The 19,390-nt window shown below is 50.8% G+C and overlaps 1 protein-coding gene across 1 annotated transcript; it reads left to right on the top strand.

Annotated features, from left to right (window-relative positions):
• Positions 1-1,901: 1,901 nt before the first annotated feature.
• On the top strand, positions 1,902-17,768 carry LOC132367763 (NUT family member 2G-like). The gene is made up of 10 exons (XM_059926352.1): positions 1,902-1,917; positions 3,873-4,587; positions 5,541-5,669; positions 6,716-6,904; positions 7,373-7,640; positions 8,022-8,138; positions 8,650-9,169; positions 15,355-15,424; positions 16,725-16,880; positions 17,633-17,768. The coding sequence occupies exons 1-10, from the start codon at positions 1,902-1,904 to the stop codon at positions 17,766-17,768; spliced, it is 2,316 nt and encodes a 771-aa protein (XP_059782335.1).
• The last annotated feature ends 1,622 nt before the right edge of the window (positions 17,769-19,390 follow it).

Genomic DNA, 19,390 nt, shown 5'->3' with positions numbered 1-19,390 from the left:
ACATGGATTCTCAATATGAAAAAAATAATCAAACAAGTTTTTTAAAAGGAATGCTACCATGATTCCCGTGCAGATGGGACCATATGCAATGATGAGGCCTAGATTCTAAAGAGCAAGGGTAAGAAATGCAGACAGGAAATTAACAAACTTGTAAGCAGGGCTTGCAGGCTAGGATTTAGATGGAAGTGGGTTTGTCTGAATGGGGATTGGTAACTGGTAGATAAACTCTTGGCATTGTGTCAAAGTGCACATCCATTTCATGGGTAGAGGATTTTTAACACCTAGAAAAACCAGGGCTCTAGGATGTTTAGTCCCTTTACCATAAGGAAAGAGAAAAAGATTTTCTGCCTTCTTGTTCCTTACTTCTGTCCTTACCCCTACTAAGCCAAGATATTCAGTGCTTATATGATGGCTCTTCCAAATCCATTTCATCCAAAGAGCCTGCAGATTTTATGTATGTTTACAGTTGTGTTTTCTGCTGGAGCCAATGTGCACACTTGAGTCTCTTTACTCCAAGTTCTCTTTCTCATAAAGATGAGTAACTAATAATAGCTTGGTATGTTTATACTTTCTTGGTAGTGTTGCCAGATAAAATACAGATTTCAAGTTAAATGTAAATTTCAGATAAACAGGGAAAGAATTTGCAGTAAAACTATGTCCAAAATTTGCATGGGACACCGTTATACTAAAAACGAATTCATTGTTTATGTGAAATTCAAAAATCAAAATCAGTTAGGCATTTGTTATTTTTCTTTGCTAGATCGAGCCACCCTATTCTTTCAGGTACTTTGAAATGTAAGAGACTGTAGAAATTCTTGTTCTAGGAATCTAGTGCAGAAACAGAGGAGCCACGATACCCATACAATCATTGGAAATATCCTCAGATATATTAGAACATATATGAAATTTCAACTAGAAAAAAAAATGAAGGCATTTTTAAAAATGAAAACAGATTGCCTTCGTTTTTAGTTGCATGGCGTATCCCTGGAAAGATTTTAATGAAACAGGTAACACTGGTTTCCTCCGGGAAAGAGGTGGGAGGAGGACTCGCCACTGCATATTCCATTTTGCACAATTTAATTTTGAACCATGAGACGGTGTTGCTCGCTTAAAATATTATACTAAAATCATTTAAAAGGTAAAAAACTAAATCTTTTACAACCATGGAATACTATGAGAAAGACATTTAGTGAATTCTGGTCTTGGACATGGGGGCTGCATGACGGTTTTTTGATGGACGGGGGCTTTCCAGCACAAAGGATCATTAGTAAGGCTGGTCCTGCTGGATGTTGGTTGGAGCACAAGGACCACTCCCTTAGGAGTGATGTACATACAGCAGTCAAAGACACTGGATCTGCTGAGACAATCCTAATTTCAAATACTCAGTTCCATGTGGCCATAAATACCCAAGTGTTTATCAGACTAACAGTCCTGAATTTTGATCAGAAAGTCTAGTCTCTGTTGAAGTAAGTCAAGAGCCAGGTAGGAAGCAGAGTGTGTTGAGGGACACAAAACTAGGTTGATGGAAAAAGAAGTGAAAGGAAGGGACCGTCAAGTCCAACCTCGGTGCCGTGAATCAAAAAAACAGTCTATAAACTGCGTAAAGAGGCACACGCCAATTGTGTTGCCACTGTGTGAGGTGGAAGGAACTTCCGGTTCTTGCCTACCTGCCAGAGCCCTCGTGGAATGTCTCCCCACCCCCACCCTACCCAGACCCACGTGCCCTCTGCCCCTCCCCCACTGCAGAATGTTTCAGCCACATTCTACTGTTATGACTCAAACCTGCCCCTCCTTCAGTTGGATCCTGAGCGTCTGTTGAAGCAGGTCACTCTCTGGGTCCTGGTCTTGACTTTTCTCATTGAGGCTACCAGGCAGCAGTAGTCCGTGCCCAAGGCTGCAGGATGGCTTCAGAAGGAGGTAAGCCTATAGGCTGGGGGTGTGTTCTCAGAGACCCTGCCATCCCTCACATCCTTCGGGTTCACACGTGACACTTCATGGTGGGCACACAGTTGGACTGAAGTAGAGGGAGAAGAGAGCACTGGACACACGAGGACATTTCACCTGGGGAGACTGGGGAGCCTGAAGAAACCTGAGACTGCACTGGGGAGGAGGGGTCATTGGAGGTGGATCAAGAGGAATTGCCCTGGCTATGGAGAAAGGATGGCAGCAGGCAGGTTGATTCTTTCTAGAAGGGAGACAAGCCACTTTGAAACGTGTGTGTAAGGATGTGTGTGATGTCCTGGTGGTGACACAGGGAGGGTCATGAGGAAAGCCTAGACGTGTCTTGTGTTCCTGAGGCACCTGAAGCTTGCCTCACCATATCTTTCTAAGGGATTTGAACAGGAGCATACTGTATCTAAGGGGGCCGTGGGGAGAGATGGTCTTGGTGAGAAAACTATTCAGTGGGGCTGTGTGTGGCCACACCTGCAGTGAAGTGTCCTCTCCGAGAGCTAGGCAGGAGGTTACTCTAACTGCCGCAGCCCACACCTCGTCCACTCCTCCCAGCCCAGAGCTCACTTCTCAGTTCAGGCAACTGTTGCTTGGGATTCAACAGGGGATGGGCAACCGTGTAACTTCAGCCAAGATAGGGCTCAGGTTCCTGAGTTGCTCTGAATTGTTCTTCCTTTTGTGGAATCGCAGTACTTCAGACCTACTTGATCTCGTCCAGTATCTCATGGTGGACCCTCAGGCTGCCTTGAGAGGAAGAGTTTGTTCATATTTCCTGTCACTCCTTCATGGACAGGGGACAGATGTGGAGTGGGGTTGTTTCGGGTGGAATGTCTGTGAAGGCTGCTTCCTCTTTTAAAGGGGAAAGGAGTGTAGCCCAGGGGCAGGAAGACGATCTTCTGTGTTATTATTAAACGTCCTATGACACCTGTTCTGGTTAATTAGGTGCACCGTGGTGTGTACCTTGTTCTCCTGAACAGGGATGTGATCCAGACAACTTGATCGCCATGGCAACTGGCTTCTGCCTGCTTCTCAGATTGTCTTTCCGTTATTGGGAGCTGGAGGGGGAAGGACCACAGGCGGTCTGTAGTCCCATGACCAATGTAACATGACAATTCCCTGGCCCTTGTTTAATCCTCTGCAGCCATCACTGGCTGTGAAATGACAGAATCTAAGGGACACGTGCCTACTTCTCACACACCACTCCCCCCACCCCCGCCTCCTAGGAACAGAACTCCTGAGTGATGACAGTGACTCTGGGCACTGGGGAGGGGGTGACAGGACCTGGCCCATGTTACGTGTCTGCTGTGGGTTGTTCTGAGATGCAGGTGCATTCTGGGCCAGTGTTATGGGTTTGCATCAGGATTCCATTAGAGAGATATTTTCCAGCATTTTGTTTTGTTTTGTGAGGCTAGGAAAGAAAGAGGGGATTTCTACTGAGCATCAGGAAAAGGAGGACTGAGGAGGAGGTGGGGCCCTAATATTTTACACAATACCTGTCCACAAAGGGCCTTTGGGTGCCTAGAACTTACCTTGGAGAAGGTCCCTACCTGCTAGTATGCCGGCTGAGGGGCATTTCTCACAGAGCGGATGTCCACACAGTTCCAGATCTTGGGAGACAGCCTGTGAGGCTTCGGTGCCAGGGGGTGCCTTAGGGAGGCTCTCCAAGTCAGTGCTTGCTGAGGCGATTTCTTCTCGGCAGACAGGGGTCAGGGACCTTGGTGGATGGGCGCGGGGTCACCAGTGGAATAATTCTCAACTGGAGGTCAGGGCATGAAAATCACTTGAAGACATTTGCACGCTGCACAGTTTCCCTTGTCCAAGTGTCCCTGACCTGTGGAGATTTACACTCTGATGCCACAGAAAGCCTCAGTCCCACTTGCCCATTCTCCTCCTCCATTCACTCCTTTCCTTTGCCTCCACAGCATGGCCAGTGCTGGGAACGGATGTGACCATGAACCCCGGTGCCTCCTTGTCTACTTTCACGGCAGTGCCCTTCCCTCCACCCACTCCTGGCGCCCAGCACCGGCCACCCTGGCAGCAGCACCTGCCACGTCCCATCACCCCAGCATTCCCTCCTGGCAGCAGCCTGCTGCTGCCAGCTTTCCCCAGGACGCCTTTGGTGGCTAATGGTGGCCGTGGCCCCAGTGCCCCTGGGGCTTGCAACCTCACTGTCCAAGTCAGGTCACAAGGGAGGACAGTGGAGGCCCCCCAGACTCAGACCTTTGTCGTTACTCAGGCCCCCCTCAACTGGAGCGCTCCAGGGGCCCTCAGCAGGAGTGCTGCATGTCCTGCACCCGAATTCATAGCAACCCCTGTGATGGGGACCGTTGTGACTGCTCCAGCTGTTGGAGTTAGTCAGGCTGGCAAGGGAGGCTGGACCCCAGGCTTTCCTCCTCAAGCGCCACCACCAGCTGCCCAGCTGGCCCCTATCATTCGCCCAGTGAACTCTGGGCCATGGCCACATGGCACTTCCAGGGAGGGCCGCCTGGCCACCAACCAGTCCAATGCCTCGCAGGATGGCTCCTCTAACCCCCAGAGAGAGTACAGTAACTTCCTACGTTGGCAGCACATCAAGCCCCTGGCCCGGGGACACTTTCGCCTGAGTCCTGATGCAGAAGCTTTTTCCTGCTTTCTCATGTGAGTGAACGCTCAGGGGGTCCTGAGCTTATGGGAGCTTTTAGATAAAGAGGAACTGGGGATGGACTCGCACGTTAGGTTTCTAGGGCTACTGGAAGGAAGGTGTGAGGGCGATGTCCATGCTATGAGAGGGCACATTGTCGGTCACATGGGTGGGCCTGCCAGTCCGTGACATCAGGACTGAAATGTGCCCTATTTCAACTGGCCCCACCACCCTGTGAGTCTGGCCAGCTTGCTCTTCCATGATTCTCATGGTAATATGGACTGAAGACTTGCAGTCAGAGAGGGTCGTGGTGTAAGGTGAGGAGCCAAGGAGTGGATGCCGCACTCTCCTGTGGTGCCGTGTCCTTCATACAGGACTTGAGCGTACATGGCCAGGGGAGGTCACTTCAGAGGAGGGGGAGGAGCGCGGGGCCCAGGAGGGCGCTTTATGCATGCCTCCACTTCGTTGTGGAGAATTCCACGAGGAACAGGGTGATGGTAGAGCTCTCCTAAGGGCGTGGGCTCTCTCCCACTAGAGTTGTGAGCCTGGCAGGCATTTCCATCCTAAACCTCCGGTCCCTCGTAAAAAGGGGACAATTACACTTCACTCAGAGGACTGTGCAGAAGACACCTTGGGCTAATCTATGAAGTGTTAGCATATTGCTTGGCACATGCCATGCCTCATTGATGATGATGATTTTTATTATGAAAATGCAGCCTTGAGGATGAAAAGAGCTCCCCAAGGCACAGTGTCCCAGCTCTAGCCTGGGAGTGGATGGTCATCCTTGAGTGAGTGTGAGGCGGTGACAGCAGTGGCCGGGAAGGCTTGTCTTTGCCCTCCCAGACGCCCGCCTCTCACCCTCCTGTTGCTCAGTCATTCTGGGTTGAGTGATGTGTGGTCCACATGGGCGGGTGGGGTCAGGCAGGTGGGGGCTGGGCTGGGCCCGGAGACTGACCCCGAGGGCTTACAGCCCAGTGCTTCGATCCGTGGCCCGCCTGAATCCCACCATGCTGCTGGAGGAGGGACTGCGGAGGGCCGTGCAGGAATGGCGGCGCTTGAGCAACCTTGACCGGATGATCTACTACAAGAGGGCGGAAAAGTGAGTCAGCGTCCTGGGCCCAGGGGCTGCGTGGAGGGTGAGGCGAGTGGGTGAAGGCAGGGTCCGGCCGTGGGGGTGCTCATCAGAGAGGACAGAGGAGAAGGGCTGTCACCCAGCACAGGGTCCCCGCAGCCCAGGGGCCCTACTGTCCCCCAGAAACCTCTCCCTCACCTTGAGAGTTTGAGACTTCTGTCCTTCCTCCACCAGGAGCTCTGCCCTCCTCTGATTTTGACCTACCCTTGCCTTGACATGAAGGTCTCAGGACGGGGCAGGGTGAAGCTGTGAGTCCAGTAGGGGTCCAACTCCGGCCATATGGGCTGGGCCGGGGAAAGAGCTCCACCCGCCAGCCTGCTGCTTCCTTAGTGGTGGGTGGCTGGCGGCCGCTAACATAGATTTGGGACCACCTCTCCTCATGAAAAGTGCCCTGAGTGGGTACCCTGGCATCCCTGAAGAAGCTGGGGAAGCCACCTGTCGTCGGCCCAAGGGTCTCCGGCCCTTCCAGTGTTTGCTCCATGGTAATCCCCTTGGTTTATGAAACAAAAGCAAACAAACGAGCGCCTCTCAGAGGAAGGGAAGGCCTCTCCTCTAAGCTCAGCATCCACATCGTCCAGCCTCTCCTGGGCCCTGTCTCCAGGTCTATGTTCCAGGAGGCTCAGTCCTAGCCCAGGGTCCTGGATTCGGGCAAGGACCCCTGTGGGGAACACATGCCTGTTCCAGCCTCTGGCTGTCAGCCCTTCATGTGGTTCTGGATGGGGACGGGGGCATGAGAAGGGTGCCCCCTGGGTCAGCCATGTGTCCCGTTGACCTGGTTCAATTCAGAGACCTGGGTCTATGCTGTTGAATGCCCTCCAGTGCTGGTGAGGCAGGAAGGGTCCCAGATCTTGTTATCACTTCCAGGAGCAGCTCTCTGCTGTGGACAGCACCTCACAGGGCCTTGACGGCCCCAAGGCACATCCTCTCCCAGTGCCTCATTCTTGGCTGCCTTTGTTGGGCTCCAGAACCCAGGCCTTTTTCTCAGGGTGGCCTGTGCCTCCGTCACCCCCCAGGTTCATGGAATTTGCAGCCGAGGAGGAGACACACATTCAGCATTTGCAGTGGATGCAGTGCGCGCAGGACCTGCCTCCTCCAGCCCCACCGAAGCTGGATGCTCGGGGGCCCCCAGCCCCGAAAGTGGGCCTTCAGCCAGGCACCCAGCTTCCCACTGGAGCTGAAGGCACAGGTAACAGGGGCCTAGGGTTGGCCACCGTCCCCATGTGGATCCTTTTCTTTCAAGACAGGGGCATTGGTCTTTCAACCAAAACAGCCATCGAGGCGGGGGGGTGGGGTGGGGTGGGGTCTCAGCTGCCCTTTGTCACTACGGGGTATTGACTTGGTCAGTTTTGTAACTCCTCTCACACCTCCCTGTCAAAGGACCCCACACTAAGTCTGCCTAAGAAGAGGGCTTGATGGGGAGACCCCTAGAAAATTGGAGGTTCCCCACTCCCTTACTTGTGACTCTCTTAGATGACCCCCTAACCTCCCCTCTCCAACTGTGCATGAGGTTTCAGATGGTCCTGACCCCTCCCACACCCACATCAACGTCCCCCAAACAATGCCCTCACCAACGTGCGCTCGGTGGTCAGGAGGTGGACCAGGAGTCCCTCACCTTCCTTCCCTTCCTCCTGCTCTGCCTCAGCCTGTGCTCCCAGGATGTCCGGCCCCAGGGCCCAGCCCTCGCACCCGAAGCCACACAGATCCCAGCGGAACCCGGAGCACAAGGCGCCCAAGGAGATTCCCCCTGAGGCTGTGAGGGAGGATGTGGACAGGATGGAGGCGCTGGTGGGGCCCGTCCACTCAGCCCCAGGCAAGTCACATGCAGAATGTGGAAAGGACGGAAATGAGCTGAAGCAGGAAGAGGACGACACCTACTTGGACCCGTGTCTCTTGAGCTACACTGACGAGCTGCGTTCCCGGGAACACTCTGTCACCAAGGTAGGCTGGGCCTGGAGCCTGGGGTCTACAAGATGCCAGGGCATGGAACTCTCGGCACCCAAGATCTGGGTTCTGCTCAGGCCGATGGGACTTAAGCTCAGCTCCTTGTTCCTGAGCCTGGTGTTCGGGGAGGTTTACGTAGATGTATGTGTGTATATGTTTGTGTCTGTGTGTATGCCTTTGTGTGTCTGTGTATGTGCTCTTTTGTGTGTGACTGTGTATGTGCATGTGTGTGTGTGTGTGTGTGTGTGTGTGCTGACCATCTCCGCCTTGTGGAGGAGAGTGGGGGTGGGTCTCTGCTTTTCACTTTCCCTCCTGGTCTTCTTGTGTCACAGGCCACTCCTGGCCAAGGATGCTCACAGCCTCTTCTTTCTGTCCGAGGTGGAGGCAGTCATTCACCCTCGATTCCCGGCAGAATTGTTTTCCCCGGACCCACAGCTGGATGTCTTGGCCCTTGCTGAGGAGCTGAAGCAGGAGGAAGGACTCACCCCTGAAGAAGTGAGCCAGGGGAGGGAGAGGGACACTTAGGGAGCCAGGGGAGGGGGGACCCCAGGTGATCCAGGGGACAGGGGAAACCAGGTGGCCCAGGGGAGCCAGAGGAGGGAGGGATCGCAGGTAGAACAGGGGAGACAAGGGACACCCAGGAAGACCAGGGCACGGAGGGACCCCAGTGAGCAGGGGAGAGCTAGGGCCCCAGAACAGGAGGCCCACATGGCTCTGTCCGTCCCTTCCCTGCCTCGGAGGCCTGGCATGGGGAAGGGCCCTCTCTGGGGTGGGTGCAGCGCAGGGTGATAGGAAGGAGAGGATGGGGAGCCGGGAGCGGAGGGAAGGACACACAGCTGGGAATAAGGTGCAGGAGGATGGCAGGAATGCCACCGTGTCTGTATTTGGAGTCTAGTCCTGAGGTCACCCGTCCCCTCCTCCCCGCCAGGGCCATTGTCCCACTGCCCAGTGCTCCTCCTCTCACACGTGCGCGTGGAGCCGTCACTGTCCTCCTCCCTCCTACCAGCTGGTGCAGAAACAACTCCTGGCCTTGAAAGAGGAGGAAGGTGGGCCGGCAGCCCCGAGCCACAGTGCACCCGGAATGGGCTCAAGTCCATCTGAGTCCCACGACGGCCAAGGTGCCCAGAGGCACGACCAAGACCGCCATCGAGGGGTCAGTGATGAAGCCTGCCCAGCAGAGATTGATGTTGAGGCTCTTCATAGGCCCATCCGAACAGACACTGGCCCGTTCGTGCTCAGAGTCTTTGTTCCCTGTCAAGGACGTCAGGAGGTCTCTCCATTCCGGGCCGGACGGCCCTCCCCTCCCCAGGGTCAAAGGCGCACTGGCCCTCTACTGGGACCCAGGGATGCGTCTGTTCTCAGAGAGGCGTCTCCTGTTCGGGAGGCCCGAGGGCCCAGGGACGCGTCCAGTGAGGACGAGGAGGAGCTCCCCAGCCTGGCCTTCCTCTTTGCCTCTCCGCAGAGCCTGCCGCCTTGCGGGCTGTCCCAGAGTCCTGCCCCTGCCTCAGGCCTGGCCTCCCGTGGAGGTTGCGGGGCCCAGAGTGCTCCCCAGGCCCCCTCCCCTCAGAGAAGAGGCCCCAGCCCAGCTCCACCAGCCGCTCCCAAGTCGAGCAAGCGGGCTCTGTGTGGGCGCCCAGCCGCTGCTGAGAAGCTGTCCATCCCCGGGGCTGGCCACGGGGTCTCTAAGAGGCCAGCCTTGGCTCTGGGGCTGGCTCGCCCCTCACAGCCGAGAAAGAGAAAGCGTGACCCATTTGTCACAGGGAAGAGGAGGAAGAAGAGGAAGCACTGCAGCCAGTAGGGAACAGCCGGGCCGGCCCTCCAGGGCGAGCCCCCCAGGGCGGCCCCCAGGGGAGCCTAGGGGCTCCTCCTCACCCCAGAGCTGATCCTGGGATTGTGGGGGGTTAGGGAGGTGGGGGAGGTGGGTGTGGGCAGGACCTTTGGAGTGATGTATGAAAATTGTGAATAAAGATAGTTTTGGTGGGAAATGCTCTCAGGCCACTGTCATCTTCTTCGTGTGGAGCTGCTCCGCAGAGAGCGATCCTGAGAGGAAGGAAGGGTGAGGGAGGTCACAGGAGCTATGGATCTACAGGTGGCCAAACCTTTCCTCCACATAGACAAGGACTCATCACGCTGCCCCTGGGAACGCACAGCTCTCACTTTCCCCAGGGACCCCCTCACCATCCCCTTTTCTAAAGCCTGCTTGGCTAGGGGCCTTCTGGGGCATGTGTACCATCTTCTGCATCCCTGAACCGTCTGGGGAGGGAGAGCTGCTTTTGTGCCTCTCAGCCCTCTGGACACTAACCAGTTTCTAGGACGGAGCCTGGAGACGGCCTTTGTCTTTATGGAGCTGCTCTCTGCTTCCCTGAAGTGGCCAGGCGATGGCGCTGGGGTGACCCTCCGCTCATCCAGGGTTTCCTGTGTGGGTGGCCTGACCAGAGAGGAAAAGTCTTGGCCATGGGGACAGGACTGTCTGCCTCGTCATAGCGGGAGCGTTCTCTAGTCCCACTGGGATTATTGCAATGTGGAGAGTGGTTAAGGCAGCTACCTCTTAATCCCAGTGAGGATGCAACGAGGGGAATGGGCGCGGGGAAATTCATGGGGCACCCGTTACAGGTGTGTCTAAGGGAAACGACAGTTGGGCCCCTTTGTGGAACTTGTGGGATTTCTGTGCAGCAGCATCTCTTTCAACTGAGGGAGGAGGACCCATCTGGCTGTGGCTGTGGGGACTGGCCTTAGGGGCCTAGGGGTGTGCAAAGACACCCCAGAACTACTGTCCCTTCCCTTTCCACCCATGGCTGGACATGTGTGTGTATTGGTAACAACACTGATTTGTATTCCCATAGAAAACTGTTCCTCCTGACAAACTATGACCGTGTTTCACAAGAACAGCTTGCTCACAGGGGCAGCAGGGGTGGGGGAGAGGTGTCTGTGGCCCCAGATCTGGGTGGGAGCTGGGATCCATGCTGAGGAGTGTGGAGGCCTCAGTCACCGTCCTGCGGTTGCCGGCAGAGACTTCGAATCATCAGAGCAGGGGAAATGACCCGCTCATAAGGGTGAGACGAGCAAACAATGAGGGGCAGGGAGCAGACCCCTGCTGTCTCCCTGAACTGCCCCCCGTCGCAGCCTGCTTAGCCCCCGTCATGGCCTGTGCTGGCCCACCTCTGAAGCCCCTTCCTCCTAATGCACTCAGATGCTCTGATCCTTTGTGGACCCGCCCTGGGCCTCACCCCCCCTTCCCTGCTGGCCAAAGCCTCTTCTCCCGGTTCTGAGTTCTGATTCCTTCCCCAGGACCCAGGCGGGGGTTGGGACAGCAGAGACTCCCTAATTCTCCCTCCTCCTCCCTGAGATCTTGACAATCACCTTTGTATGTTTCTATGATTTTAACTACTGTAGATACGTCATGTGAGTGGCTATGATATGTCCTTTGATGAGTGGCTTATTTCACTTAGCATAATGTCTTAGAGGTTTATCCATGTTGTAGCATGAGACATGGTTTCCTTTTATTTCAAGGAAGGAAATATTTCCTTGTGTTTTTAGACCCGCATTATCCCTTCATCTGTTGATGGACATTTGGGTTTCTTCACGTCTTGGGTATTTTGGATAATGCTACGACGAATGTGGGTGTGCAAATATCTCTTTGAGATCCTGCTTTGAATTCTTTTGGATACATACCCAGAAGTGGGACTGCTGGATCACATGGTAGTTATATTTTTAATTTTTTGAGGAAACTTCATATTGTTTTCCGTAAGGGTTGTCCCATTTTACACCTCTCACCAACAATGAGAAAGATAGCCACCATCAAGAACTTGGTATATGTCCATCTTATAAAAATGTTTATGCTTTTAGCAGAGCTGTAGATAATCAAAATTATGTATAATAACAATATTTTTGGTTATATATGGTGTCATGTAAATCATATTGCTTTTGGCTTCTTCTTTCAACATTCTCACTTTAAGAAAAATGGATATATTAGATGTTCTTTAATTTTTAATTATTTATAATTTTGCATTGTATGCATACATTAAAAATAATTTATCAGTTCCCTTGTTGGTGAACTTTTATAAATTATAATGTGACAGGGTAATCAGTTCCAGAGGAAAAGTTTTTCCTTTCAGAACTTTGAGTATTTATTGCATCGAATATGGCTTTTGTTACTGTTTTTTTCAAATTATGCCATCAATACACCCTTTCATGGTGGGTGATCAGTTTCCTTGCTAATTGTTTTTTGGAAGACTGTCTGTTGTCTTTTGTGTTCTCCAGTTTCTTGACGTGTGATTAGTTTCAGGTTAAAAAAATGTATCCTCCATGTGATCTATTTTGCTTCATTCACTGATAATACACATTCTTCATCTCATCTAGAACATAATATTATCTTTTTCATATGTTACTTCTACTCATTCTCTCCTGTCTCTACTTCTAGAACCCTGGATATATGTATATTAGACCATCTTATATATTCTCTGTGTCTTCATCAGCTTGGACGGCTATAACAAAATGCCATAGACCTGGTGGCCTGAAAAACAGACGGTAATTTCTTAACAGTTCTGAAGGTTGGAAGTCCAAGATCAAGGTGCCATATTCAGTTCCTGGTGAGAGCTCTCTTCCTACTTTTCAGATGGTTGTCTTCTTACCGCGTCCTCACGTGGCAGAGAGAAAGAGGGATCTCTCTTGTGTCTTTTCTTTTAAGGGCACTAAACCCATTATGAAAGCTCCATTCCCATGCCCTAATTACCTCCCAAAGGCCCTGTCCCCAAATACATTGAAGGGTAGGGCTTCAACATAAGAATTGGTGGGGGGGATATACGTCCATAGAATTCTGCCCCTGGTACCCAAAATTCGTGTCCTTATTGTATGCAAAATACATTCATTCTATCCCAACAGCCTCAAAAGCCTTAACTCATTCCAACATCAACTGCAAAATTTAAAGTCCAAAGTCTGATCTAAACACCATCTAAATCACATATGGGTGAAACTGGAGGTCCTATTCATCCTGAGGCAAAATTCCTCTGTAGCTGTAAATCTGTGACCCAAACAAGTTAAGTGTTTCCAAATACGATGCTGGGACTGGCATAGAATAGACAGCCCTACTCCAAAAGGCAGAAACAGGAAAGAAGGAAGGGGTGACAGTTTCCAAGCTAGTCCAGAGCCTAGCAAGGCCAATCCCATTAGATCTTAAGGAACGAGAATAACCCTCTTTAGTTTGATGCTTTGCCCTCCAGGCCCGCTGGGGTGGCAGCATCATCCCCACAGCTCGGTGGGGCAGCCCCACTCCTTCAGCTTGGTGGGGTGCCACCCACACTGCAGCTCTCTGTAGGGCCCCCACCTACACCATGACTCTCTGTGAGGGCGACAATCTCACACTTTGAAACTGAGGCCCCCTGGGCCTGTGGTGGGATTGACAGACCCGATGACCTCGGAATCACCTTTGGGGTCCTTCTTCCCTTTTCGTCAAGAGGAGTACACATTCACAGCCAAATGGCTCTAGTCTCCCATTCTGTAGAATCCAAGAATTCTGACAGCCTTCCTCATTCTGCCTGGCTTTCTCTGTCCCCTTTAGTTCCAACTGGCAGTGTCCCTTCTCTACTCCTGGCCTCTGCTGAGATGACTAATTAAATTAATATCACACCTATGATCTCTTCTTCAAAGGGTTGCTCAGCTGCACCCTTAGAGTTTCTTCAGAACAAGCTTTCTCACTTTCAAATATGGATAGGCTGAGAAGTTTCCAAATCTCTAAGTTCTGATTTCTTTTTGCTTAACAATTTGGTCTTCAATTTATCTTTCTCCTGATGTGTTTTACTAGGAGCGGTGATGAGGAACCAAGCTACGTCTTCCAAACTTTGTTCAGAGATCTCCTCAGATGAATATTCAATTTCATCACTTACAAGGTCTACCTTCCCCAAAACGCTAGAACACAGTTCAGTCAAGTTCTTTGCCACTTTATAATAAGAATTGCCTCTCCTCCAATTTCTAATAATGTGTTCCTCATTTCTGTTGGAGACCTCACCAGAATAGCATCTAACGTCCATATTTCTATCTGTTCATGATTATTTCTGTATTCTCTACAAAGATGGAGACTTTCTCTCCAGTGTGCCTCTTTGCTTTCTGAGCCATCACCAGAATCACTTTTAATAGGTATAGGCTGAAAGGACTTTATGGCGATTTCAGCTCTTTTTTAGCATGCACTTCAAATCTCTTTCAGCCTTTACCTACTATCCAATTCCAAGGCCACTTCCACATATTTAGGTATTTGCTACTTCTTGGTACTAAAATATGTCTTAGCTCAAAGGGCTATAACAAACTACAGCAGACTGGGTGGCTTAAACAAAAGACGTATATTTCTCACAGTTCTGGAGGCTGCAAAGTCCAAAATCAAGCCACCAGCAGACTCTAGGTCCATAGATTTCTCATTCATAATTTCTGACCGTTTCTTTTCTGTGCTACATTTTAGCTAATTTTTCACATCTATCATCCGTGTCATCCACTTCCTCTTTATCAGTATCTGATCTAACTTTTTCCCACTCCCTTTGATATACAGATGTGTGATGTTTGTATGTTGAATTTCATCATCCACTATAAAATATTCAATTTCAATGGTCAAGATTTACTAACATAAATCATTTTTACTGTTGAAGACAGAACATTCTTAACTGGAACTGGCACTGTTAATACAAGTGTATGATAGTGAATACAAGCCCAACTAGTACAGTTTGGTGCTACTCCTTGATTTGGGTTAAGGTGCCAGCACTTCTGCCACCTTTGCTTTTGCACCATCAGTACCTATGTCAACACAATTGTTCCAGAGTAAATCATGAGATTAAAAAAGTTTCACCAACAGTTTGAATATTACAGCATCATGTTGTTTGTGATCAAGCGTGAAGATCGTCAATATTATCTAGTGCTGGTACTAGACAAATTCAAGGAAAACGGCAAACCCAGTCACTTTTTGTTTCCTTTTCCATGTGAAAAGCTGTAAGCAACATGTTTTTGCCCTTTAAAGGGCTCCTATGTCTCTGTTTAAAATATTCCATTCCTCTCTCTCTGTTTTCAAATTCATTAATTGATTTATTTGTTTTTAGCTGCGTTGGGTCTTCGTTGCTGTGCGCAGGCTTTCTCTAGTCGCGGTGAGCAGGCTTCTCATTGCGGTGGCTTCTCTTGTTGCGGAGCACGGGCTCTAGGCGCGCGGGCGTCAGTAGTCGTGGCACACGGGCTCAGTAGTCGTAGTTCGTGGGCTCTAGAGCGCAGGCTCAGTAATTGTGGAGCACGGGCTTAGTTGCTCAGCGGCATGTGGGATCTTCCCAGACCAGGGATCAAACCCATGTCCCCTGCATTGGCAGGCGGATTCCCAACCACTGCGCCACCAGGCAAGTCCCAATTCCTCTCTCTTTAAACATAAAGTGATTGGACTTAAAGCAGTGCTTAAAGTTTACCGGTACTATACTCCTTGTTCAAAATTGCTCTGTGGCATAAGCCACAATGCAGTGAATTGTTGACACCTCCAAATCCCAGGGAGGCCCCTGAGTGCTCTCTCAGGAGGAAATTGAGGTCAGGTGTATCTGATGGCCTGTGTGCTCTCTGTGCTTCTGGTGATATGTGGGGGCTTTCAGGTGAGTGCAGTGGGTAGACTCATGGACTCTTAGTCTTGGCTGGGGGAGACAGCACTGTCGGGTTTATGTTTCCACATTTGCCTCCTTTTGTGTTGCCTTTCTCCCAGTTGCATTTAGCCTGATGAGAGGGAAGGAGGAGATGTCGGTAGCTGGGCAGGTGGTTCTCCAGGAGCAAATGTCAGGGACGGTTGTGTGGGCAAGATCCCTAGGCCCCGTCCTGGCAATCTTGCTGTGCACTGAGCAGTCCAGATGAATCGGGTCCTTGGCCAGAAGTCCATGAAACTTTTGGCAATCTGGGCAAAATTTGGGATCTGAGGATGGGCTCAGAAATTTCAGCAAGGATTTGGCGGTATCTTACCCTCGGGCTGTTTAAGAGCCCCTGGTTTTGAATGGCATGAAGCACCAGAGAGCCTTTGATCACATTCTATACAGCTGTCCTGTGTGTGGCCCTCCAGCAGCAAACCTTCTCTGCTGTGACCTCAGGGCAGGCCCCATTCCCCCCCACCCCCACCCCCGAGGCTCCTGCCCTGTGAAACACGAGGGTGTAACGCAGGCTGCTTGTCAGTGCTTGGCTCCTGGCTTGCCTGACGCAAAGGATGGAGCATCTGTTCACCTTGTGCGGGTGCCCTTCCCAGAATCAATGGGCTCACAGCCCAGACATTTATGCTGAGTCTGGGGGCAGCTGTGCCCTGAGAAGCCATGTCTTGTCACATGGCCCAGGGAGCACCTCCTCAACAGACCACACTTATCATATGGGCCTCCTGCTCTTGTGCCCTCTTGTTTTGTTCTGAGGCAGGTGGTTGTGATGGCCAGTACTGTGGGGTCTTGTGATCTCAGAGCAGACACTGGAGGCTGACTGACCCCACAGAGGTGGACAAGGATGTGGGCTCAGGCGATGGGTCCTTTCTTGGGTTTCTGCCTCTCCTCCCTGACTCCTGACCCTTGCTCTCAAAAGCTCACCTTTCTGTTGTAGTTGCCTCACCAGGGGGCAGTGATGGGCTTTGCCCCCGCTGAACTATACCCTCGGGGTAGGTGGCCACAGCCTGGCTTGTCACACACTGGGGAAATCCTACACTGGGGAAGTCAGGATTGTGCCTTGCTGGGCTTGGAACCCAGGTAGAAAGGTAGATGGTGTGGGTCTGAGGGACTGATGCCCCAGCCCCAGGGCAGGTGACTTCTCCTGGGAGAGGTTGCCCATGGCCCCCTTTGGCCCCTCGACCCTGCAGAGGTGCTGATACACGCCCGCTGCAGGCCACAGCCTCTGTGCATAGGATCTGCCCCAGTATCACATGAGAAGCCGGGGCCAGGAGCCTCGCTCTCTCGGAGAGCAGCTGGTCATCCCACACTGAGGGGCGTCTTCTCGGACACAGGGCCCATAGCTGACCTGTAACTGACATATGGACTCTGCCCTGGGCTTTACCCCTGAATTTACCTCCATTCTTGTCTCCTGTCTCACGGCCCCTGCCTTTTCCCCCAGACACCGAGATCTCCAGGCTTGGGTGGAGTATGGCATGTTGTCAAGCTCAGTGGTGTCCACCTCACCAGCCCACTGGAATCAAGCCCCAGGGAGCCTTTCAGAGAGCAAGACCAAGGACTTTAAGAAGACTACGGTTAATGTTAAGGAGCAGAGATTGTAAGATGAGGAATTTCACTAGTGTTTTTCAATCCGTAAGAAGAAGGAAATAGAAATTGCAGAATTGAAACTTGCACAGACATCAAGAAATAATAGTTTACAGGCCTCAAGAAATAATAGTTTAACAAATACCCCATTCACAGAATCAAGGAAATGAGCACCATCCACAGGGTGTGCAAAGGAGGTGCCTAATCCCAGGAGCAGCATGGCCACGGCTCGGCTGAGAGCGAGGCATGTGCTGGGCAAGCTTTTGTATGTAATGTTCACCAAAGGGAACCTTGGCCAGTGATACCAGGGAAAGGCTATCATGGTGAAGGCCCACTCATCTCCACCACCCTCAACTTGAATCCAAGTATTGGCTGAAGAAACAGACTTGACAGAGACTTTGGCCACCTGGCCTGGGTTCTCCCTACAAAATGTCATGTTCCTCCAAGAACAGGGCAAGGAGTCACAGTTGTCCGAATCACAGACGGCATATCTTAACGGTACAGCTATTACAAAGTTGCACCTTTGTTTGAAGGGAATTGTTACGTGGTGGGTAGGGAGTGATGTGTTCCAGGGAGGATTTGGGCCCTCTGGCTTGCAGGTGACCCTCTTATCAGACAGGGCAATTCTGCCAATAACTCATCACTGCCTTCATTCCTCAGGTGGTAGGGATACAAAAGGATTAAAAGGGGTGCGGGCAGAGGACAGCCCTCACTGACAGCACAGAGCCATCACCTACTGTCTCCTCAACTCCTCTGCCCATATAGCCACCGAGGGTGCCAGCTGCTGGCGTTCACAGCAGCTGTTGATAGCACACCATCATCCAAGGAGTTCTTGAGCACCAACTTTGCACTACTCAGCAGCATAATGGAGAAATCAAGGATGGTCCATGGAAATAGCTAAGGGTCTTGTTTTAGGGCAAACGAGCTTATTCTGCAATATGTGCTTCTTAGTTAATTGGGGTTCGAATGTCCTTTCTTGTATGAAATGATGTTGATAATGTTTGAAAAATAAAAGGTTGGCCACCCCATGAGAAACTATGCTCTTATCTGAGTGGGGTTGGGGAGCAAGAGGGAGTAATGAAAATTTTGGTTGTTGAAGTAGTGACAGGGCAGGGCTAACTTGTTCAAGACTGCCTCCCTGCAGGAGGAAGGCCGGCCTTCCTCAAGACTTCATGGACACTACCCATAGCCAGGGCTTAAGGCTGTCATAGCTGGTGACTCAGCCATGGGCCTACTGAGCAATACAGCTGCAACCGCAGCTTGGCTCAGCCCTGACCAGCAGGAGAGAGGCTGGGCCTCCCTCAGCCTGACTGCTCGTTCCATGGAGAGGGACTGGACCTGGGTCCTGTGTGTCCCAGTGCTGGTCCTAGTTCCTGCCCACACGGGACCTGGGCTTCCCTGATTCTGCAATATAAACACCAGAGCCCAAAGTTTGGGTCCCTCTCCTGGACCCTGGATCCCTACTGGATCCCTGTGTGCTGGCCCAGAACAAAGTGTGCAGTGGGGACCCACAAACTCCCCACTATTCCTGTGACTGTGAACTGCCCCTGAAAAACATGGCTCCAGCAGCCAGGGTTACATATTTTTAGGGAACTCTCTTATGGTTACAAGTGCAAAAGACTGAGAACTACTATGTAAAACTAATATTTGAAAACTTCACTCCAGTGATATTTGAAGAACCTCTATAAAATAACTAAACAAACATAATCGCATTTTATTCCACTGTGTCCACAGTCTAAGCTTTAAATTGTATAAAAATGAGAACGAGAAGTAGAATGCCTCCAAACATTTGGAAATTAAGATGCACACTTCTAAATAATCCATGGTTAAAGAGGAATTTCAAGGAAAATTTTTAAGATAAATAGAACTGAGTGAAAATGAAAATACAACACATAAAATGTGGAAGGATCCAGATAAAACATTATTAAGAGGAAAACGAATGGCACTAAATGCTTATAATAGAAAAGAGGGAAGGTCTCAGATCAATAATCTAAGCTTTCACACACGGAAACGGGAAAAAAAATTGCACAATAAAATCAACACATGAAGAAGGCAGCAAATAACAATACACTCTGATCAACTGGAGTCTATTCTCGGAACACAAGCTTGGTTTACTATTCAAAAATCATCAGCGTAATTTGCCATATTAATAGATTGAAGAAGAAACTCTACATGGCCACATCAATTAATGAAGAAAAAGCATTTGATGAACTTCAACACACATTCATGTCAGAAACTCTCAGGAATAGAAGGGCTCTACTTCAACCCAGTAAAGAATATCTACAAAAAACCGACAGTGAACATCATACTTAATGGTGAGAGAATGAATGTTTTCCTCCTAAATTCAAAAGAAGGCCAGAATGTCCTCTTTCATCTCTCCTTTTCAACTTAGTACTGTAGGTACTAGCCAGTGCAGCATGGCAAGAAAAAGAAAGAAAGACACACAGATTAGAAAGGAAGAAATATTACTGTCCATACTCATGGATAGCATGACTGTCTGCATAGAAAATCCCAAGAAATCTC

This window comes from Balaenoptera ricei, chromosome 6 (assembly GCF_028023285.1).
Source record: "Balaenoptera ricei isolate mBalRic1 chromosome 6, mBalRic1.hap2, whole genome shotgun sequence".
Classification (NCBI taxonomy): domain Eukaryota; kingdom Metazoa; phylum Chordata; class Mammalia; order Artiodactyla; family Balaenopteridae; genus Balaenoptera; species Balaenoptera ricei.
The sequence above is the reverse complement of the archived record's forward strand: the minus strand, read 5'-3'. Positions and strand labels throughout refer to the sequence as shown.

Excerpts from the sequence above, each read along its gene's own strand:
- LOC132367763 (XM_059926352.1), top strand. Across the intron at positions 6,905-7,372 it reads ACAGGTAACAGGGGCCTAGG|GGCCCAGCCCTCGCACCCGA; the intron begins GTTGGCCACCGT and ends GTCCGGCCCCAG. Across the intron at positions 9,170-15,354 it reads AGGCCTGGCCTCCCGTGGAG|TTGCATTTAGCCTGATGAGA; the intron begins GTTGCGGGGCCC and ends CCTTTCTCCCAG.